At 46.3% G+C, this 23,573-nt stretch overlaps 2 protein-coding genes across 8 annotated transcripts in view; both read right to left on the bottom strand.

Annotated features, from left to right (window-relative positions):
* The window catches only part of USP11 (ubiquitin specific peptidase 11), a 41,637-nt gene extending 34,538 nt beyond the window's left edge, over positions 1-7,099 (bottom strand). The window contains exon 1 of one of the 2 annotated variants that reach the window (XM_053289014.1): positions 6,884-7,098. In XM_053289014.1, the coding sequence (XP_053144989.1) occupies positions 6,884-6,993 (110 nt within the window). In that variant the 5' untranslated portion in view covers positions 6,994-7,098. Of the gene's footprint in view, positions 1-6,883 lie in introns of both variants that reach the window. The other variant, XM_053289016.1, reaches the window with a different exon arrangement.
* A 9,615-nt stretch (positions 7,100-16,714) lies between these two features.
* Positions 16,715-23,573, bottom strand: part of CDK16 (cyclin dependent kinase 16) — a 66,040-nt gene continuing 59,181 nt past the window's right edge. For 4 of the 6 annotated variants that reach the window (XM_053300704.1, XM_053300706.1, XM_053300707.1 and 1 more), the window contains 2 exons: positions 22,525-22,602; positions 16,715-21,259 (listed from right to left, as the gene is read on the bottom strand). In XM_053300704.1, coding sequence (XP_053156679.1) covers positions 21,222-21,259; positions 22,525-22,602 — 116 coding nt within the window. In that variant the 3' untranslated portion in view covers positions 16,715-21,221. Of the gene's footprint in view, positions 21,260-21,947; positions 21,998-22,524; positions 22,603-23,573 lie in introns of all 6 variants that reach the window. The other 2 variants (XM_053300705.1, XM_053300702.1) reach the window with 1 other exon arrangement.

The following is a 23,573-nucleotide window of genomic DNA, read 5'->3' on the forward strand; positions in this document are numbered from 1 at the left end:
CTGCAGATTGAGGCCACAGATATTTATCAAAAGTACTTCCTTCCCCTTTCTTCCAGCCTCTTGCCTAGCTCCAATCCCACATGTTCATCCACTGAGCTCAGCACTGGACAGCTGCTCCATCCAAGCAGGCAGGCCAGCTCTGTGGGGCTGGGAGGAAAGGCAAAGAACCGCCTGGCTACTCTAGGTCCTGATAAGGCAGGCCTGCTCAACTTCGGCCCTCCTGCAGATGTTGGCCTACAACTCCCATAATCCCTGGCTATTGGCCACTGTGGCTGGGGATTACGGGAACTGTAGTCCAAAAACAGCTGAAGGGCCAGAGCTGAGCAGGCCTGTGATAAGGCAAGAACCAAACAGCTCCTTCCTCAAGCTTCTACTTACAGAACTCCCTCTTGGGATCTCATGAAAGGAAGCCCCCCCCCCCACACACACCCCTTGCCTAGCCACTGCTCATCTTCCAGCAGCAGAGGACCATTCCCCATGTCCCAATACTTGCAATTCCACTTCACCAGCGTTGATAAAAATCAATATATAATTAAAATAGGATTTTATTTTATTTCAAAACTTCTTATGAAGAACCTAGGTCAAAGAGCCAGCGTGGTGTAGTGGTTAGAGTGCTGGACTAGGACCAGGGAGACCCGGGTTCAAATCCCCATTCAGCCATGGGACTTGCTGGATGACTCTGGGCCAGTCACTTCTCTCTCAGCCTAACCTACTTCACAGGGTTGTTGTGAAAGAGAAACTCAAGTATGTAGTACACCGCTCTGGGCTCCTTGGAGGAAGAGCGGGATATAAATGTAAAAATAGCAACAACAACAACAACAACATCCCATATTCTATGAGCAGGTTAAGAACAGCATATGGGGATGAGAGGTAACAGACCTGATCAAACCTATTCTGCAGGTGTTGTACATGCAGCACACACACGCACACAGTCAAGCCCTTGCCCCACCCTCTGCCCCCATTAAAAGTACAATGACAAACAGAGGCATTCTTGCCCCTGGAGTTCCGGGCTGAAGCCCAGGAGCTTCACATCCCCTGGGGGCCTCCAAATCCGTTTTTGTCTGTCCTGGGTGGTGTGGTCATGTGAAAAGTGTGTTAAAAATACTGTGCGGGGCCTCCAAAGGGCCTTTAGGTCCAGGCTCCAGAATTACCTGGGTGCACCTCTGATGACAAAGGTCTACACCATCTCCTCAGTCAATAAATGAATAGAGGACTGGGGATATGGAGTAGACTTGAACAAGGAGGAGCTATAAATTATTATAAATGGAAGGGACAGGGGGAGGTGGAATAGAAAGTGAAAACAAAAGTGAACAAAACCTATTCACGCAATCCTGAGGAAATCTTTTTGGAGTGTATCCTCCACTGTAGAAGGGAAACACCTATCATGGCAGCAGGCTGTAAAAGAGACCCCATTTGATAATATTTTAATGATGTTTCTGTGGGTAAGACAGGCATGTTTGCAAAATGCAAACAGTGCAACAAAGAAATCTAAGGCCTGGTTGCCCGAATGAAACAGTATTATGAGAAGTATATACCTATTATAGTGTGTAACTACCTTCTAAAAATGAAACCTACATCTCTGAATATGTATTAAGGTTACATTAGACAACAAGAATGTACTTTTACTAGAAAATGATTTTTCCGACTAGTGATTTAAATCATTAAAACTAAGTCTCTCCGTGAAGCAATTTAAATCAACCCTGCACCTCACACATCTCATTACTCTGCCTCCCTTCCAGAGACCCTACCCTACAGTTTGAGAGCCTATGAGTTACACAATCTGATAAAGAATTTGCATCATTGAAACATTTCAAGTCAGGAAAGAGCTGCAACAGAAGAATATGCATACTTCTGAGTGACATGGAACTGTTTGGTCCAATGAAGAGCCCTGTGTAGCTAAAAACCCTGCTTAGTTTTACTTGGTCATGTTCTCTCTCTGCGTTCACAAATTCAGTCCCAGACTGCTTACTAGCTCTAACCCAGAACTAACCAAGACAATGACTCAGCATCAAAATTAGTAACTCACTCCCAGAAAGTCCCAGTTTCTATTCAGTCTGAGACACGCAGCACAAGAAGCATTCCTCAGGACGCCCCATCACAACAGTAGGCCAGTTGACTGGATGTAATAGCCAACACAGTTAGCTGACTAGCTCAGCACCCTGTCTTTGGTGAGAGTCTGCACCAGGTTCCAAGGGAAGTAAGGGAAGAACACATTGATCATCCTACGTTCTGTGTTCCTATCCATCTCATTGACTGCCACACCAGACTGGCTCCTCTCACCAACTATTTAAAAAAAAGAACCCAGATGAGTCATGAGAAGGAAACCAAACAGAATCAAGGGTCAAGTTGGACCTATGCAAGCAGCAACTGCAACAGCAGCTTTCTTTCCTCAGCATGCTGCTGCTACTGCTGCAAATATTTATATACCGCTCTTCAACCAAAGTTTGCAAAGCGGTTTACATAGAAAAATACATAAATAAAATGGCATAAAATGCAGAGGACACAGGACATACACAGCAGATGAGTCTGTGGGCAGCCGCCCACATCCATCCCTGTGCAAATGTCTACTTCCTTTCAAGGTTAGTAGAATCAGAGACTGGTGGGTTCGCATTGGTTGCAACCAATCTCATCTTATTCTAATCTACTTCAGAAGTCCCAATATCCAAAACGCACTTGAACATGAAGGTTCAGATCTCAAGTTTTCTGAAGCAAATAGGTTAGAATAAGCAGAGGTGACTAATCTTGGCTTTTCCTATCCTAGAAAGGATGTAGACACTTGCACAAGGATAGGAGAGGGGAGTGTACACTCCTGAGGCTTAGGAATGTTGCACGGAATTCAACATTAACAGTGATTCCATGTGATGTGCGAAGCCACCCTGTATGAAGTGAAGGGCTCAAGCGAGGAAGTAGACACCATCCTGACACTGAAAGAGAATGCTTTAAAAACTGAGCTTGAAGTTGATGTGGAGAATGGTACAGCTATTATTTGTCACTCTACAGCACTATTTAGTGTACTACACAATTCTTATTTCATTTAGGCTGCAATCCGAGACTCACTTATGTGGACACAATGTTCTGGTGCCAAAACAGCTTATCTTGGGGCTGCAAACAGCATCCCTCTATATGATTTGGAACTGTGCGACCACAGCTTCATTTTGGAATACCTGAGCTCATAGGTCCGTGAACTCTGCACATGCCCATATTTGGCAAACTATGCAATTTGGTCGCTTGGCACAAGCAAAGCATGGGGCAGTGCTGCTCTAGATCACCATAACAAAGGACTGAAAGGAATCATCCCCAAAAACCTCTCTTTGTCTGACTTTCAAGGAAGAGAAAAAGCTGGCAAAGTAGACATTGGGTTAAAAACATGTTCTCAGAGGGAATGGCTAACTCCCTGCTGTAAAAGGAAACTCTCCTTTGCAGTTAACTCCAATAAGCGTGGTGTATCCCACTGTCAACAATCTAATGAGCTGGCGAGGACTAAGTTGTTAAGATTTAAGAAAAACCTCTCTCTCCACCTGGAGAGACATCTTGGTTCTCAGATAAGCTTTTAAGGCCACCCATCCACTGAGACCTCCACATACCACTTCACCCAAGCCATTTCCAGCCTTTTGTTCAGTGGGTCTACACCAGGCTTGCACAAGATAAGGCACGAGGGCCAGATCTAGCCCCCAGGGACTTTTTTGCTGGCCCCCAGATAGGAATATCCTGCAGCAAGAGCCATGAAGAGCTCTTGGGCTGTCTGCTGATGAGCAGTGGCAACTCAATGCAGTTGGCTGCTTGAGACCAGATGTCCCCCATCCCTGAGCCCACTGACACCTTCCCTCTTTCCCCTCACCTTCCCCCGACGCCAGCCTTTCCCCCCCTTACTTTCACTAATATTTTTTAAAGTTAATTTTAATGCAGTAATTAGTGTGCTGAAAATTGACCTCAGACCCCACACACCAACTCAGGGTTGGTTCCAGCCCACCAGGGCCTTTGAGTTGTGGACATCCAAAACTGATCAGTTTCTTGCAGTCATGAACTTCATTGTTCTACCTGAGTTTCAGCACCTCCTGGAAGGGAATCTGACTTATGCATTGCTCCCAGCCATGTTTTGGAGTATAAGTGCTCCTGCCTCAGCCACATGGCCTCAGAATTGGGGTCTATATGGAAGTTGGCCTGGACTTACACCTTTCTGGTTCTTGAGGGTGGTAGCTTTATGCCACTCGTCTCTCCTTTTACTTCCCACTTTTCTGCTGCCTTCCCCCTGCGAGGAGACCTGCTCATGCACTCCCTTCTACAAGTGCACCGAACGCACCACTGGCTAAGGATAGGTAAAACTAACTTTTGGCCACCTTGAATTTCCTTGTCCCCTTTTTCTTTTCCATTTCTCAGTCCTTTCTACAACAAGCCTTAAGCTGATTTATTTACCATTTGGAACATAAGCTAAATTCCTCTTAGTGAGACTCTTGTTAAGACTGTAAGTAAATATTTTATTGTCTTGCCTAACAAAACTTTTCATTTCCTGTACCCCCATTTTATCCTAAATACGTCTGTTGTATTGCAGCTATGTTTCCTCGTCATTTCCAAGACCAAAACTTTGCATAGATTAATAGACTGCTCCTCCCCATAGCTAAGCTGATTCCCCACATTAGCCCAAAAGCATAGTGAGAGTGCCTAGCCAAGCACTCTGGAGCAGATTTGGCAACAGTTCCTCTGAATTCAATGGAATTAATTTCTGAATAAATGTGCACAAGATCAGACTGCTTGTCTCACTAGGACTTGCAAGGTAGTTTGACTCCTGCGCTTTAGAAATGGCTCCGTGCTATACTGCCTTTAGGCTGCCACTCCCCAGTTGCCCTACCCCAGACACAGTTGCAGGATTGAAGATTTCTCTAAATCCCTTACTTAAGGGCATGAGAACAGTTGAAATAGATGGCAGAGGGAGCTTGAATTGCCACACAAAACAGGAAGTTTGCTGCTTGAGAGTGAAACAAAAAGTCATTCCTTAGCGGGGAAAAGTCACATAAGGATATTCAAGCAGGCCAAACACCCATGCAGAATAAGTAGCAGTATTGCCAAAAAATGCAGCAACTAGGAAATAAACTGCTTGGAGGGCTGCTAGCCTAAAGAGGACTAGCAACCACAGGGTGTGGTAGCCATAAAACAAGCATGCAGCATACCTATGGAGGCTCAACTAGTCTGAAACTTAAAGCTGTCATGGGTGGGGTGGAGAGAAGTTCTTGTACTATTATAATAGTTGGACAAGAAGCAGAAATTCAGAAGGTGCAGCTCTCTTCTACACCATATTTCCCTGCCAGGAAAAGCTACGAAACTGATAAAGGCAAAGAAAATTAGGCCATCAAAGCCACCTCTACATTCTGCTACACAACCAAAACCTGACTATTATTAAGTGGGGATTATTTGATTTGTTACCTAGTGTATGTTCAAATATATTTTAACAGTACAGCAAGCTAACACAAACATCAACCAAATCCATGGGAAGGAAAGGTCTTTAAAAACAGTCACAGGCAGGAAAAATGTCCATAAGTGATTTATGTTTCTATATCAGAACACTAGAAGTCACAAAAGGTAGTTTGCAAGAACACACACACACACACACACACACACACTTTTTTTAAATCCAGAATACAAAGATATTCAGAGTATTTAATCAAATATAATAAAAATATTCAGAATATTTGTTCCCTCCCTAAAACAGGCTTCAGGATCACTATCATGGATTAGAATTCTCATTCCACAAGAGAACATGCATCAGAAGAGCGTGACAAGATACACCTCTCACTCTTTAACCAGCCCAACAACAGAAAAGGATATTTCAAATATGCCAAAACTAATCCAAAACCCACACAAACCCTAAAACATCCTATTTAGAATACAATCCAGCTTTACAATACCAGCTAACTCAGAAATAAGTCCCACCTAGTTCAACGGGCATACTATCATACTCCAGACACATTATGCAAAGATCCAGCTTCCTTGAGAAGTCCATGATGCTGGGAAAAGTTGAAGGAAAGACCAGCAGCAAGATGAGTGGACTCCATTTCAACAGCAATGAATGCACCACTGAGACCTTAAAGGCCAAGTTGAAGACGGATCATGCTGGAGAGAATCTATCTCTGTGGTCGCTAAGAGTCAACACCGACTTGATGGCACTTAATCAATCAATCAATCAATCAGTTCAACTGGATTAACTCCCTAAAAAAAGTGTGCACAGAGTTGCAGGAGGGGAGGCCATCCAAACCATGCTTACTCAGCAATAAGTCCCACTGAGCTCAAAAGAGCACCCGAGGAAATAATTAGATCATCAACTCTTTCGGGTAGAGAGATCCATCTTTCTGATTATGTTACTCTATGGAAATGCCGTGCACACTGACGACTGTGTCTGTATATAGACAAACGAACAGAACTGAACCTCTTTCGCATTACGGGGAAGAAGACAGGTTACTCTAAGGAGAACCAAAAAAGGCGTGCATCCCGCTCAACAGGGATTGGTCACCTCTTGACAACTTTCACCCGCGTTCTCCCTGCTCCCAACTAGGATGCTTAGAAAGCGCCAAGAGTGTGGGTGGGTTTTCCTCTCCATTCTCCCGCTGCTGCACGCCTATCAACAGGGATTCTAATCCGAATTAGCGTTCGTGTCCACAGAACGTGGGGAAGGAAGAAATTATTTCAGATTACTCAGGAACGGCGCCCAGGGAGCACAAAGAGAAATTCCTCCACACCGCACTCCTCCAACTCAGCTTTCCTCCACCACCCTCCCTCTGCAACTGCAACTGCAACGTCCCTTCCCCATCCACCCATGACCCTAATTCACCCCCTCCTCCGAGTCCTTCCCCGCCCTTCCTCCTCTTCTACTCCCCCACCCCCACCGCCTTACCATTTCTCTCCCGCTCGCAGGGGCCGCTCCCGACCAGGCTGGCCAGGCCCGTCCCCTTCTACCTGCTGCCGCTGGGCCTCCAGCCCCGGCGGCCCCCGCTCCGCCGCCATCTCCTCCTGATTCCCCTCCTCTTCTTCTTCCTCCTCCTCCTCCTCCTCCACTTCTCCGCCGGCCCGGAAACGAGAAACGGAGACACCTTATTTCCCACTCCCGGCTCGATCGCCGTCCCGCCCATCCACTTCCGTTCTACCATGATGAGTGTGGCAAGCGAAACGAACGCCCTGTTGAGTGTGGCCTTATGAGGCGGATATAACCGCGCTCACGCCAAGGCACGTTTCTACACTCTGCAGTCATGTTGGTTGCATAGTGGAGGAGTAATGTCATTAGGCACGCGTGTTCCTCTTTCTTTCTTTCTTTCGAAGACTATTCAGCATCTGTCCTGAATATGCGGTGCTCGGGATGTCCGCTGTTCATGATGTTATTATGTTGGGTGCTGCTGACGACTAGCACGGAGAGAGAAAAGTTCTGCCTTCTCCCCAGAACAAGAGCCAGGCGTGGGGCAGAACTTTTAGCGGCTCGCTGAAACGCTCTTGCACGCAGCCCTGTTAGTTAAGGGCACCATCATCGTCCCTGTGTTGTTTTATAGTTGAAAGCCGCCATCTTTTGTGTTGGCAAGAATGAGAACGTAATTTCGAAGCTGTAGTGAGAAAGACCCGCAATTTTGAGCGTGTCCTGCTTGGAAGCGGGATGGGTTAAATGCAGATTTTAAAAAGAAGTGGGACCCCGGGAAGTGGAGATCTGGTCTTGTGGTAGCAAGCATGACTTGCCCCCCCTAGCTAAGCAGCGTCCGCCCTGGTTGTATTTGAATGGAAGACTAGAAGTCTGAGCGCACTGGAAGCGATTCCCCTCTGGGGATGGAGCCGCCACTCTGGGAAGAGCATCTGAGTTCCAAGTTCCCTCCCTGGCAGCTTCTCCAAGATGGGGCTGCCTGAGAGAGTTTCCTGCCTGCAACCTTGGAGAAGCCGCTGCCAGTCTGTACTGAGCCAGATGGACCAATGTGGCAGTATGACTCAGTATGTGGCAGCTTCCTGTGTTCCTAAGTGGGTGGCACAGCCCTTTAGTCCACGAGTGGGGTGGCATTCTTACTATTTGTGGTGAAGAATGCAGACGACGTTTTTATAAGTTCTGCGTCTCAAAGATGGGAAATGGGTGGTGTATACTCCCTGCAGCATTTAAACAATACTGTTGTCAACGAATGGAAACGTTCCTTTTATATTTATTTCAGTGGAGACCCACCTCATCTAATCCCGTAACCAGTTTTGTGCTGTGTGCATTAACTGTTTTCCTTGAGACTAACCTGTGAATTGTCATTTTTGTGTGTGCTGTTTCCTGGTTTTCGTGTGCGAAAGCACAACCCTAACTTTGAAAGAAGACCTTTGGAAAATTGGTAATGAGTGGATCTCACATTGTCCTGCTTGTCGCCAATTGTATACACACCATTAGAGCCTTTTTTTAAAGGCTTATTTGTGATTTTGCACTTTTGCACCCAGACACCTGGGCATGGTGTTGATTTTGTCAGCTAGCAAAACAAAATCTGGATCCCAGATCATGGCCACACTGCAGTCCTGAAAAACTGGCCACTTTTGATCCTTTCAAGATGTTCTCCTGTTTCCTTTCCCTCTCCCCAGTACACCGCAGCATTGGCTCAAATATGGTTTATGCTAAAGCAGTTCAGACCCAAACCATGAATTGAACAGAACATGCTTAAAAGCAGCAGTGGGCAGACCAAGCTTGCCCAAAGTCCATTACTTGAGTCAGGTACAGAAATGTGGCTCAGGTGGACAGACATACACACACTAAGAATTAAGGGACAAAATGCATCTGAGCACAGAGTCAGCCCAAGAACTTGATTTCATATAACCATCTGTATGGCAATCTCCATCTGCCATGTAATGCTCACCCTGGCCCTATTGAAATGGCTCAATCTGGTTTTTTATTTTCTTGGGAATGCGGATTAATGTCTGGTGCCAATAATTATGAGGCATGGCTAGAACTGGATTTAAACCACAATAAATTGGATTAGAAGAGAGCTGTTTGTAGTGTAGTGTTAAAAGAGCTGTCAAAGTTCCTAGCTTGAATCTTGCCTCTGCCAGTCTGATCTTAGATGGGATCACACTCCCCCTGAAAGACAAAGAGGCACTTCACACGACACGTGTGAATTGCCTGACGGGGTTCTGTGGGGAGAGTGGGCTTAGCCTGCTCTCCCCACAGATGAGCAGTCGCTTGTAGCTGGGTGGCCAGATTGGCCGCCCACACAGCTGGCCACCCATGGTCATGCATGGCCCCCGGAAGTTCCAGGATGCCCCATGCGAGTGCACGGGGTATCCTGGAGAGACCCCCGAGCCCGGGAGGCTACTTGCAGCCTCCCGGTTGGGGGTCTACACATGTCGCCGTGCAACGCGGTGACACACAAGCACAACAACAAGGTTAACAGAGCCATCGTTCCGTTAACCTCATTTAAGGGGAGGGGGATTTTGTGGCTAGCTGCCGGGAGCTGCTTGGCTCCCGTTGCAGCACACGATTGCCCAAAAGTGGGCTGGGCTCCCTTAGCCCACTTTGAGGCTATTCCCATGATTGCCCAAAAGTCTGCAGCTTGAAGGTGTTTCTGGACCAATGCTGCTCTTGGAGGCACAGGTGACAGTGGTGTGCAGAGGTGCTTTTTACCAGCTACAGCTGGTACGCCAGCTGCAACCCAACTTGGAGAAGGCATACTAACCTCAGTCACTCATGTTGGTAACATCCAGATTGGACTACTGCAATGTGCTCTACATGGGGCTAGCCTTGAAGACTGTTTGGAAGCTGATCCAGAACACAGCTGCGAGGGTGCTCGTGCGTGCAAGTCACTTCATGAGTGTCGCACCCATCCTGAAGCAGTTTCAATGGTTTCCAGACCGAATCTGGGCTAGATTCAAGGTACTGGTTTTGACCTTTAAAACTCTACATGGCTTGGGGCTGGGATACCAGTTGGACTGCATTCGCCCAAATGAAGCTGCCAGGGCCCTTCAGTCAGCATCTAAGGCCCTGCTAATGGCCCTGCCACTAAAAGAGATCCGGTTGGCTGGAACTAGAGACAGGGCCTTTTTGGTTGTGGCCCCTCTGCTTTGGAATGCCCTCTCCAAAGAGTTTCGCCATGCTCCCTCTGGGTTTTTTTTTTTTTGTTTTTTTAAAAACAATTTTAAAAACATATTTTTAAAGAGGCTTTGATATGTTTTATCTGCTGCTTACATCTGGTCGGTTTTTTACTTCTCAGTTTTTAGCTTTTTTAGTTTTTTATCAATAACTTTTAATTTGAAACTTTTTTAAAAATTGTAATTTTAAATATGGTTTTAGCTTGGTCTTTTAACTTGTTTAATTTTGTTAATCTTCTCCTTTACATTGTATCTATTTTTTTAGTGTTGTGAGCCGCCCCAAGCAGTAGTGTGCTGGAGGGGCAGTGAATAAATATTTTAAATAAATGAATCAGAGAATGTAGTTGGATCATTTTAAATATCATTCCAGAGGGAGGAAGTGACATCATACCCATGGTGGACGCCTAAATTTTTGAGCGCCTTATCCCAGGACTGAATCAAATTAATATACCCATTACCATAATGAACAAGAGGAAATCAAGTGCTGCAACACTTAAGGATCACAACAAAAGGAAAAAAAAGAACTTAAAAGATTTCCTCTCTGCTTCGAAATCTCAATCGGAGCCTGCATCACTACAACAAAGAAAGGCCTTATCAACACAGAAAAGAAATTATTTATTTACTACATTTTTATACTGCCTTTCTGCATTGACAAAGGCACCCAAAGCGGTTTACAGTATTGAAAGATGCAAATTACCGAAGATTTAAAAAGGTTGTCTCAAGTTGTTTGTCTTTTCAGGAGCTGAGGACAAGTGCTCACTGAGCAGGGTGCTTCCTTTCTTGCCTTCCTCTCAGGGCACATTGGTCTTTCCTGGGAAGGTGGGGGGAGGGGCTGTAATGGTCAACAGCCTGGGAAGGTGGGGGGAGGGGCTGTAATGGTCAACAGCCTCCTGTTGACACAGAATCAACAAACAAATGACACTCAGCTTCTGCTAAATGAGTTGCAGAAAGTCAAAGCAGACATACTAACACAAATGCAAACATTATTGCAGCCTTTGCAGCAATGAATGGGGAGAATGGGGAGAGCAAAAAACCAGATATTGTCCAGATAGCAGAAACAGCTATGGAAGTAAGTACTACCTTACAGGCCGAAATACAAATAATGCAGAAAAATGTAGACTACCTTTCTTGTATTGAAAATCTTGAAATCCAATTAAAAAGGGACTCGATCGGATTTAGAGGTTTTGAAGAGAGGGTAGAAGGTGGGGATCTTATCTCTTCGCTCCAGAGCAGACAGAGCACAAGCCTTGCCCAGCTTTACCTCTTCTACTCTTCCACCTTCCAGGGACAGGTTTCTTCTAACACCACGTTCCAGGTCTCCCATGAAACGCAGCCATGCAACAGGCCATCGAACACCTGCTGGCCATCTCTGTGATAGAACCAGTACCGCCAGATCAACTCCGACAAGGGATCTATTCCATCTTATTTACCGTTCCCAAGTGGGACGGTACCTCCAGAGCAGTGCTGGATCTCAAATATCTAAACAGATGGGTACGCAGGTGAAAGTTCTGCATGGAGACGTTGCGATCTATAGCAGAGAACCTACAACACAGGGATCTCCTGTCGTCATTTGACTTGACAGAGGCCTATCTCCACATGCCATTCACCTACACTCCAGGCACCTCCTTTGCTTCTTCTACCAAGGGAGACATTTTCAATACACGGCTTTGCCCTTCGGCCTTCATCAGCACCAAGAATCTTCACAAAGGTCATGGCGCCATTGGTGGCTCATGTCCAGCTTCAAAAGGTCAGGCTATTCGTTTACCTAGACGACTTGCTCATCCAATCAAGAGACAAAGTGGAAAGGGTTGTCGAAGTTACATTCAGAGCATTAGACGCCCATGGTTTTCCCATAAATGTGTCCAAGAATAACCTCCAACCAACCCGACGCCTCCAACATCTCGGAGTCATCATCGACATTTCATGAGACAAGCTTTTCCTTCCAGAGGAGCGAAAACAAAAAAAAAATCCAGGAATTGCTGCACCATGTCTTCACCAGTCCAGCGGTTCTGGTCATGACCCTAGCGCAACTGCTGGGACTGATGGTGTCGACCCTGGAAGCCGTTCCATGGGCGTGATTCCACCTGTGCACTCTACAATGGTTTATGCTGTCTTTCCAGGACAACATAGCCCACAATCGAACCAGACAAGTCACCTTACCTTGCCATGTCTTGAACTCCCTTCTCTGGTGGCTGGACCCATCCAGCCTGAATCAAGGGAAGCCATTTCCAGACCCCCCCCAGGGTGATCCTGACGACAGATGTCAGCTTTCACGGCTGGGGAGCACACTGCCTCTCCAAAATAGCCCAAGGCAGATGGACTCCAGATGAATGCAAGCACAGTATGAACTGGCTCGAGCTGAGAGCCGTCCGCCTAGCGCTCCTGGCCTTCATGCCTCTGCTTCACGGAAAAGACCTCTTAGTCTGAACGGACAACATAAGAGCCAAAGCCCACATAAACAGGCAGGGGGGGGGACCAGGTCCCATTCACTCCATCTGGAAGCAACCCTCCTGCTACAATGGGAGGACCACCACCTACACTCAATATTAGCTCACCATGTCAGCTGCTCCCTCAATGTGCAGGCCAATTGGTTAAGCAGACAAGAGCTACATCCAGTGGAATGGACACTAAATCCCTGGGTCTTCAGACTGCTCACCAGGAAGCTGGGATCCCCGGAGGTGGACCTGTTTGCATCCAGCAGCAACAATCAGCTTCCGAGGTTAGTCTCCTGCTTCCCTTGTCACCTAGCAGAAGACACAGATGCCATGTCAGCTCGATGGCCCCCAGGGCTGCTCTATGCATTTTCCCTGGTCCCCTTGCTGAGCAGACTTCTCCGTTGCATTTGCCTGATGGGAACACGAGTCATCCTAGTTGCCCCCTATTGGACCCGGCGCCCCTGGTTTGCCAAGATCCTGCACCTCACTGAAGACAGCCCACTCTTCCTTCCAGTCTCTGAAGATCTACTTAGCCAGGGACCAGTCCTTCACCACAACCCCAGCTGGTTCAGGCTTGCTGCCTGGCGGCTGAACAGAACCTCCTTGGCTGCCACGGCTACGACCAGCGTGTCCTAAACATTCTGCTGACTTCTAGAAGGTCCTCCACCAATCAGGTGTATCAGACCACATGGAGAGCTTTCTCCGCTGGTGCAGTAAGAAGCTTGCTTCGAGCTACTCCTCCCTGAGCTTCTTTCCTTCCTACAAGATGGCCTCGACAAGGGACTCAGCACCAATACCATCAAAAGGCATGCAGCAGTGCTGGGATCCTTACTATCCCCGTTCAAAGGAAAACCTATTCCTTCTCATCCTCATCTTAAAAGGTTTTTGAGAGGCGCCACCTTAACGTCACCTCGAGTAGTTCACCGGTTCCCAACATGGGACCTTCACAAGGTACTAAGAGTGCTTCACACACTTCCCTTCCAGCCCATCAGATCAGTACATCTCCGCATTCTATCTATAAAATTGGCATTCTTAGCGGCAATTACCTCAGCCAGGAGAATTTCAGAGCTCAGGTCCCTGTCAGTGCACCCCAAGTTCTGCATCTTCTCTCCTGACTCAGTGACTCTGATTCCAGACCCTCTGGTATTACCCAAGGTGGCATCCCTTTTTCATAGATCTCAAACCCTGGTCCTGCCGTCCTTCTGCCCTAATCCCTTTCATCCGAAGGAAAAGGGCTGGCACAAGCTGGACGTCAGACACTGTTTGAAGATGTACCTTTCCAGAACCGCTTCCTTCCGGTCTACAGATGCCCTCATCTCCTTCCTCCCGGCCACCATGGGCCAACGGGTCTCCACAGCCACACTGGGTCGCTGGATCAAGGCCTTTATCTCATTGGCGTATGAAGTTCAGCACCTTCCCACTCCTCTCAAACTTACGGCACATTCCACCAGGGTTGCAGCAACTACCGCGGTGTTCCCAACTAATGCTCCCTTGGAGGAAATTTGCAGAGCCGCAACTTGGTCCTCTCCGTCGACCTTCACCAAACATTATAAAATTGATCATATGCACTCTGCCCGAGCTGCATTTGGCTGGTGTGTCCTCCAGCACGTTCTCCCTTCCCGGTAGCTGGGCTGCCTCCCTCCCAGAGTCACTTGGCTGTGGTATGTCCCACAGGAGATGTCTTCCCACAGCAACTGAGAAAAGAGTGTTGGTCATTTACCGTGAAGGCTTCGTCTAGCTGCTGTTGTGGAAGACATCTCGACCCACCCTTGGCATCTCAGCTACTGGGCTATATCCTGACTATTTCTTGTTCTTCTTTCCATCCTAACAGCATAGCTTGACAAACTAAACTGGGAGGGGCTATCCTCCCAGGGCTTTTGTAGGCTTGTTAACCAATTTGCATAAGTCCTGCCTCTCTGGAGCAAGCACAGGATGATAACCCACAGGATATGTTTTCCACAACAGCAGCTAGAAGAAGCCTTCGCGGTAAGTGACCAACGCACCTTTTCAATATTTGAATAAACCTATACGGGTTGTTCCAGACCTATCTCCAGAAACTTTGAAACAAAGAAGAAGAACTGTTAATGGTTGAACAGTCCAATTCCCATTCTACCCCTACCATCTATTTCCTGTCCCCCCCCCCCCAATAAACGCCATACCATAATTCCAACCTGTCAGACATAGTCTTCATGGAAGCACTCACACCCTGCCCAGCTTCTGGTTCCTTTTAGACTTTTTCTCCCAAGGCAAAGTGAGAGCAGCCCACAGAAAATGGAGAAATTAAATTATGTGATTGGGCAACAGCAGCACATCCCCCTCCCCTGTCCACACAAAAACCCCAAAGGTAGCAGCAAAGACAGGAGTTCCTCCTCTCCAGACAAGATCAGATAGTGAGCATTTTTAAAATCCATATGCCCTCAACACCCCGTAAAGTCCTGGACACTGAAAAGAGTTTGTTTTTTTGTTTTTAAATGAATTTGTTTACAATTTTATAAACTCATATATAGCACCTAGAGACTTATATCAGGTGGTAGATAAATATGATAGGCATACATGCTTGTGTATCTATTTATTTATTACATTTATATCCCATTCTTCCTCCAAGGAGCTCAGAGTACATGCTTATTTTTATCCTCACAACCACACTGTGAGGTAGGTTAGGCTGAGAGATACATGACTGGCCCAGTGAGTTTAATGGTTGAATGGGGATTTTAACCCAGGCCTTCGTGGTCCTAGCCAACACTCTAACCACTACACTATGCTGGCTCTCCCTGAGTAGCAAATTCTCTGAGTATGTAAAAACCACTATCTTATTTTAGGGTAATTGCTCAACTGCTAGGTCCTCAATTACCTGAATTTGTTGTTATGTGAGAGGTGTGAGTTTTGGGCGGCAAATACATATATAAAATAAATAACTATATAAATATAAAAGTTAAATAAGAGAGTGCTTGGTAGGTATCTGCAGTAAGCTCTTAGTATATTCCCAGTTTAATAGCAGCCAGATTTACAACTGAACAAGTAGTCCATAAACCAGCTGTGGTGGTCAGTAACATCTGGGGGATGAGTGCTCATTGTGATTTTTGGCACCCCTGGAGATGGAAAAGAAGTGATACCATTGCAATACTTTCAGCTCTCAGTGTGTTCTCATGCTTTGGCAGTGGCCAAATTTGCAATAGTGTTTTAAAAGCATTCAAACTACTATAAAACTTTGTCAATGTTGTTGGAGGAATGGAAGTGAAAATTGGCACGAGTGTCCTCCAAAGCAGGGATTCTCAACGTTGAGTCCCCAGATGTTATTGGACTTCAGTTCCCATAATCCCCAACCAAAGGCCACTGGGGCTGGGGATTATGGGAGTTGAAGTCCAATAACATCTGAGGACCCAACGTTGAGAATCCCTGCTCCTAAGATTACTCCATGGAGAGAGAACAATTTGTTTGCTGTTACCCTAATCCATATCCTATTTCCTCTGTGCAATTTTACTCTATGAGCTTAAAGATGTATTGTTCAATTTCTCCCCAGAGCGCCTCCGTCTGTGAGATGCAACTCTGCGTTGGGACATATAAGTTTACACACAGAAAGCTGGTTTTATGATCAGAGACCAGTATAGCCATTCATATGCAACCAGGGCAGACCCTGCTTAGCTAACGGGATAAGTTATGCTTGCTACCACAAGACCAGCTCTCCTCTGAGAGTCATAGAGTCAAGCTGTAAAGTCTGAAGGATGCATCTCATCCCATCCACCCATGGTGCATTAGAGCAACCACAGCAGTCTTCAGTAGGTCAGATTCCATCTACCTTCCTGTAGGGATGCCCTGATACTTGCCTACATTAGAACAAGCAATTTGTAGAACTGGTTTGGATCCCAGACAGGCTCCTTTGCAGTTTTGCTAGGCATCATCTAATCATTTGACTTATTATAAAAGCCCAACAAGGCAGTTCACACAACAGGCTGGGCTGCTTGCTTATGAGTAGTTCTGCACTTGGTGGAAAATATAAACTGTACATCTGCAAAGAGCACCAACAGCTGCTGAACATTTCATAGGGAGGAGGATGGCCAACTTCCCCTTCCTGCTCTTGGAAGGGGAAGAGATGCATCTCTCAAATGCATCCACAAGAGCAAAAGTGGAATTCTTTCTTCTCCACGAACAGCAACCCAACAAGTCCAACCGCCACCCAAGTACAAATGAGAAACAATGGACACCAGAAGTTCTTGGAGACTTTTAATCAGTTCCGTACACTTGGATATGGCGCATTTGTTAATCCTGAATAAGGGGGCTGGGGAGGAACATCTGAGAGAGAGAATTCTGCCTCCCCCCCCCCCTTCCCCAGGGAGTTTTCTTCTGCAAAGATAATTTCAGATCTGTCAAATAGAAGGCTGCTCCCTCAATTCAAGTTATGTACAAGGCAGGAATTTCCTTTTCCATCCTGGGACAACTGAACTCCATATCCACCCTGTCAAAAGGTGGAAAGAGTTGGGTGGGGGAAGCACATAGAGATGGTCCATTTCATATGCTAATGATAATCCATTCCAGGATTTCTGTTTGCTGCAAGAAAGGGTCGGTTTACCACCTCCAGCTCAAAACCTCCAGTACAGAAATTGATTCTGTTTCTCCCTTCTTTCCTCCACCCTCCACAAAGAAATGAGACTAGATCCTCTGTACATTCACAGTCCAATAGACAATATTGTGTTTCCCACTCACGTGACAATCCACTCCTCCTTCAGGTGTGGACTAAGAATACATCTATAGTATAAACAAAGTTGTTTAACTGTCGTGGGTTTTGTCCCCATCCTCACCTCTGAGAATTCTGAATTCTCTATACAGGCTATGTGCCTCAGTCAAATTCTCAGCAATTCCCTACAATTCCCACAGTTCCTTAGGGGGAAATCTGACAATCAACCCAGTAAAAGCAAACCAGTCATTTGTAGCATAGATATATTCCACATATTCACCTTTGCTACCCTTCTCTGTGCTGTAGAACTCTCATTCTTCCCTTCCAGCAGCAGTTGAAATGGGAAGCAGTTCTGTGCACTAAACTGGATTAGTTGGACAGTGGATTGGTTGGACAGTGGATTGGTTGGACAGTTCTGTGCACTAAACTGGATTGGTTGGACAGTGGATTGGTTGGACAGTGGACCAACCCCCACCCCCACAAAAAAGCACCATCTTTCTTGGTCACAGTCTCCCCACTACTCCACTCAGACTCTATTCTAACAGGAGCTCCCACAGTCCCTGTGCAGACCTAATGCTCAGCCCTGGTCAAGCAGTGCCTCGATACATGAAGGAGGGCTGCACAACTTTGGCCTTCCAGCTGTTGTTGGACTCCAACTCCCTTCCTCCCCAGCCACAGTGGCCAAGAGTGTTGGGATTTGTAATCCAGCATCGGCATGAGGGCCAGCGTTGTGCAGTCCTGACCTCAACCATGGGTAAGAATTCAGTGCAAACCAGGATATTAAACTGTGATTTGGTGGGTTTGCAAGCCATAGTTTGTGTTAAGCACTACATCTGTACCAGGCAACCCACACTTAAGGCAGTTTCCCCACCTCTCTAGTCTTTCTGGTGTCTCCTTATACATACCCTCTGGGGACAAGGCTTCGCTAAACCATGGTTTCACTGTAGGTTTGCGGCCTTAATTGTTAAGGCAACAATTAAGCCACTGTTCCTGCTAAACCATGGTTAAGTGTTATGTCTGCCCTGGGCTGCACAGAAGGAATGGAACACACACTCCAAATGGCAAACTTCCACTGAAAGTAGTGTTGGAACATCTGGGCCCAGAACTGGCAGGTTTTTCTTTAAGCATTCTGAGGTAGGGAGACCTTCTGCTTCAGCACACCCAGAGCTCTTAAAGAAACAGATCTAGGTAGGAAGATGGCAACTGCGATGTGATAGGGTTAAGAAACAGGTCTCCCTAGCAAAAGCCTCTTCAGTCTTAAGGTGCAACGCAGGGAGGAGATAAAAAGAAAACTGGGAGACCAGAGTCTAGAGCAGAGCAGACAAGAGCAGAGAGGAGGGTCATGCAGGCAGACTATTGGGCGAAAAAGGAGCCTTTTGGGCTGTTCTCTGAACTAAGAACAGGGGGCTGTTCTTTCCTGCATATTATTAAGGCCCTTTTGTAAACACAACCTTCTTTGATTTCCTGAGCATTGGTTACCCTCGGCCTCTTCATGGTGGCTATCCCTTGACATCAAGTGATACAGAGATGTTTGGATTCTCCCCAGAATTCTCCACCGCACAGGCAGCGACATCGGAGCGCCAGACCCAGTCCCACACTGCTCATTCCTTGCACCCCAGCACAAGGCAAGCTACATTTCTGCATGGCCTCGGCAGAGGAGGCACATTCAGAAATTTTTTATGTTGCCTGAGGGTTAAGAACAATTATAATAATATATGGCTCTCGTTGGGGGGGAAACTCTTGAACCTTACAAGCGCTTCATGCTGCATATAAAAATGGTTACATTATGTACATATATACACACAAACACACATTATATATATATATATAATATATATATATATAGGCCGTGATCAACGCGAGGAAGGTTGGGTGCCATCTTGTCTATACACACACAAAGAGCAAAGACAGGACTCAGACTGACATCCTTCAATTATGCCTTTGTGCCCTGAGCTAAAGAATCAGTCCTGCCTGCCTGAGGAACTGCAATACTCTTGGGCAGTCTAAGCTGGAGAGAAGGGCTATAGGCATTCCCCTCTTCCTCTCTCTATCTTGGTAGCAGAGCCAGGAGGATAGGAAGCCAAGACCCTTGGTGTTTCCATAGGCAGGCAAGACTCTCTAGGGATTTCTATGACTAGTTATCTAGTAAGCTCTTGTGTAAGGTTGGATTCAGGATTGACTAACTTTGGAGGAGCTGATGGCATACAGATATTGCAAAGAACAGAACAGAAGCTAATGGGAGCCTCTGGGTAAAAACCAGGCAATGGAGTTGAGTAACACTGATAAAGCAACAGGAGTGAAGTCCTCTGGAGGAGGTCCGGGCATGAATTGCTTATCTCTGAGTAACAGTCTAGTAGAGCATAAAGTTATTGAATAAAGGGCACAGTTACTCTCAAGTAGCTCTTTGATAGATTAAGGACTGAATAAGGGGCTGATTAACTTGATAAAGGGCTGCCCTGTGAGTGAAGACTGAGTGGAGGTTGGTTGACTGGATAAAATTGATTGGTTGGTTAACCTCAGAATACTTACTGGTTTACTTTTAACACAGGACAGAGTAGGGTCCTACTCAGAGGGTCCTACTCTGAGCTAAGGGGCTCAGTAGTTTGAGTAAAGACTGAGGAGCACATAAATAAAGAATATTACGGTTTTAAGTTTGCAGAGACTGATGTTGAAGTGTAAGGAATAAAAAACAGTGGAGGAATGACTGGGACAAGTGCAAGGTGACCAAAGAAAACTTCAGTAAGTGTCATTACTTTAGAAAAAGGTCTAGGTACCATATTTGGATTTAGGAAACATGGGATCAGCAACTAGTAGTGATTGTATAAAGATTGCAGAACACGCAAGTATGGGGGGGAGGGGTGTAAACGAGGCACAATCCACCCAGAACTTCTGCACACGTCCCATTGTACTGAATGGGAAGTTGCACAATTAATTGCACAAGAGCACGTGCACCCTTGAGCAGGTCCTGTTCATTTCAATGGGGCTTGTGCAGGAATTTCTGGTGGACTTTGCCTGCAAAGGGTAAGGAAGAAGCATAAACCCTGAGTACTACGCAAGTAATGCATGACAGAGCAACAGCAACAACTCAGCTGGGATTGACAGCGCTGATCAAGCACATGGGGAGAACCCAACTGCAACACAAATCAAGATTAAGGAAGCTGCAAGCAAGAGGAGGAAAGGAGAAACTCAGCTTTGGTGCAAGGAGAAAACTGTAAGGAGCAGGCTACAAATCTGATCAGAAGCAGCCTAGGAACTAGGACTCCTGCAGTAGGAAACGTACCCAGATGAAGAACCCAACAGGAAAGGAGGAGGCAGCGGAGAAGAAGGAGAGAGGGATTATGCTCCCAAAAGACTCAGAGAGGCTCCAGAGGACACCTGCTCACTTGCCCAAGGCCTGGGTTTCCAAACAAACACCCTCATCTAGAAGACTTCCACTCCAAGTCCACAGAAAGGCAATTGTAACTGGTATGTGTATGGGAGGGGGAAGGATTTCATCTTTTAAAAAAAGGTTCCACCCATCTTCCAAAACATTAATGTAATCTCCCACCCCTGGATATACAGAGTGTAGAGGGCGGATATACAGACACCGTGGCCCCTACACTGGTTCCCCCTCTAGTGGGCTTCTCTCCCTTCCACCCCAGTCAGGAGGAGGTGTGGTGGCCGTTGGCTCCCTTGCAGTTAATACTGTAAGCTCCCCACAACTGGAGAGGCTAGGGCAGGGATGTCTCTCTTTATAGATATTTGTAAATATAATATTTATAATATTGCATTGCAAAAATAAACTTAAAAAATAAAATGAAACACCGTGTGTGGGAGAGGGAGAGGGAGAGTCCATTCCAGCAGCAGAGGGCGTCAGTTCCTGGCTGTCAGATGCCAGGGATGGGCCGTGCTTATCCTTGGCTCCAGGGCACGGTGACCCCCCCCCCTCGCCCAAATCCTAGCACGAGTCCTCACTCCACAGTTCGATACAACGAAGCCGGCGGTGGCGGGTGCGTGCACAGGGAGGGGGAGCTGGTGCTCCTGCCATCCCGGATCCGCGGGTTTCAAAGCAGCAGGCTCGGTCTTCCGTTCTGCCCATTCACTGAAGGAAAAGAGCAAAGGGTTATGGGCAGGACGGGTTTTGCCCCTGCCCCCTTGCAGAGACTCCACCCCATCCCACTTGCTAGCATCAACTGGCCAACTCTTTGCTGAATAACAATTCTACTTCTTGTTGATTGCCCTTTTTAAGTGATTGCCTTTTATTCTGCGTTTCTAGAATTTATTTTTCATTGTGTATGGTTTTTAAAAACTAATTTTACTGCAAGCCGCCATGAATTCATATATGAAGAATGGCGGCATGTAAATCTTTTAAACAAACAAAAAGCAGCATTTCTATAATGTTTTGGATCCCAAAAATGCTTTCTGTTGATTCTTGCAACCCTGTACAGCCAGGGGCAGCTGAGGAGGAGAGAGAGTGGTTTGCCTAAGACCACCTAGTGAGTTCATGGCAGATCTAAATCCACTCTTTCTGGGTTCACAGCTGCACTACGCTACAGTCGACATGCTTTTTGCCTCCTGGCTTTCTCTCTACACCTTCCCCACCCTCCCTGCTTTTGATCCCAAACGATGCAGCTCCCACAAGCCAAGTGTGTATTGAGGTGGAAGGCAGGAGCTCATGTGGGTTGGGAGCTGGCGTGTAGAAAGGATTACAACCATATGTTGATGAGGGAGATGCCAGCTTGTCATGCTGAGAACAGGAAGGAGTCTGATGGAGCGGGGGGCACATATACCTGACCTGGTGGCTAAAATTCAGTGTCCACTACCCGGAACGCGGCGCTGCCTGTGGGAGAGGAGAGACTGTTCACCACCCAGCCGCAGATTATTGCTACAGGGACTGGACACTGTACAGCTAACAAGGGAGGCAGGACAAGATATAGCCCCATCGTATAAGCACTGAAGAGGAGAAAGAACAACAGGCCAGGAGATGGCTGTCAAGATGGAGCCTGCCTTTTTCTGAGCTGAGCAACAGAACTACCAGCTCAGATGTGCAGGGAAGAGGGAAAGAGCTTTATTCAGACATTTTGGTGCCTGAAGCAGAAAACCCAACTACTACCCCCAACCCACTAATTAACAGGGAGGCACAATCTACCGGGAAGTCCTCCTGCATGAGCCACATCAAAATGAACAGGAGTTGTGCCCCATGGTTAGATCTCTCACTTTGTTTTTTGGGAGTGACCAAAGCCAGAGGTGGCCCATTGGTGAGGCAGCAAAGGATGGTGAAAAGGTTGGGGGAGAAGCTGGAGCAAAAGTGGGTGGGGCTTGACTCCCAGTGGGCAGGATTTTTGCTGACAGGCAATCATATCTCACCTGATTCCGGCAGGGAAGCTGATCTCAGCCCTGTCTCTTTCTGTAACTGAATCTCCTTTAGTGCAAATATTGATGTAGCTGCAAGATGAAGCAGTGAAGACCAAGAAACACAAAACAAAGTGAGACACCTTTTACTAGACCCACTAGTCTATACAGATATTGGAAACAAGCACTTGAATTACAGCTAAAATTAATTCTCAAACGTTTTCATGCTCCTGAGTCAATCATTTGAATTGATAGTCTCTAAACCTACATTTTTACCACTTTCTCAGTTAGGACTAAGTGTGGAATTGAGAGAGTTTAAGTGCCCTGCAAAACTGAATTTTCAAATTTTGGATTCACATTTTGCAAACTGAGACAATTTTAAATACGTATGAAGTAGTTCAGTTTGAATTATACACTCTTCATCAAGATTCAGAACAAAAATAAGACATAAAAATACAGTTGACGACTAATTAACTGTTACTTGATTAAACTGCCTTTAACTGATTGAGTACATTTAAATAAATTTGCATACCTACACGCAACGTATGCTGCCTTTTGTGATGTAAGTTAACTTGTAAGTTAATAAATAAAAGCTACCTATTGCTCAGTGACAGAAAGAAGCAAATGAAACTCACAACAACATTGTTGCAGTGGATTCCAAGATGTGTGGCTATGTTTTTGGTTGGCAACACTCAGCAAGGTACATACTAAAGGGGAGAGACCATACATAATAGTTTGGGACAGTGTTTCCTCTAACAGGGATTCCCAGCTGTTGTTAACTACAACTCTCAGAAACCCCAAGCAAAAGCCATTGCAGCTGGGGATTCTGGGAGTTGTAGTCAACAACATCTGAAATCCCTGTTAAGAGAGAACACTGGTTGGGGAGTTGTTTTGTTGGTGTTTATGTGCTCAGACAGTAAAGCCAGTATGCAAGGGGTTAAATTCCTCTTGAAAGGCGGCGGGAAACAACATATACGCCACTCCCCTCTGGAAGCTAGGGAATGGTAAGAGTCAAGGAAGACAGGCAGGTACTCACACACATATGTAGTAATGCACTCACTCCT

The sequence above is a fragment of the Hemicordylus capensis genome, chromosome 2, assembly GCF_027244095.1.
Source record: "Hemicordylus capensis ecotype Gifberg chromosome 2, rHemCap1.1.pri, whole genome shotgun sequence".
Classification (NCBI taxonomy): Eukaryota; Metazoa; Chordata; class Lepidosauria; order Squamata; family Cordylidae; genus Hemicordylus; species Hemicordylus capensis.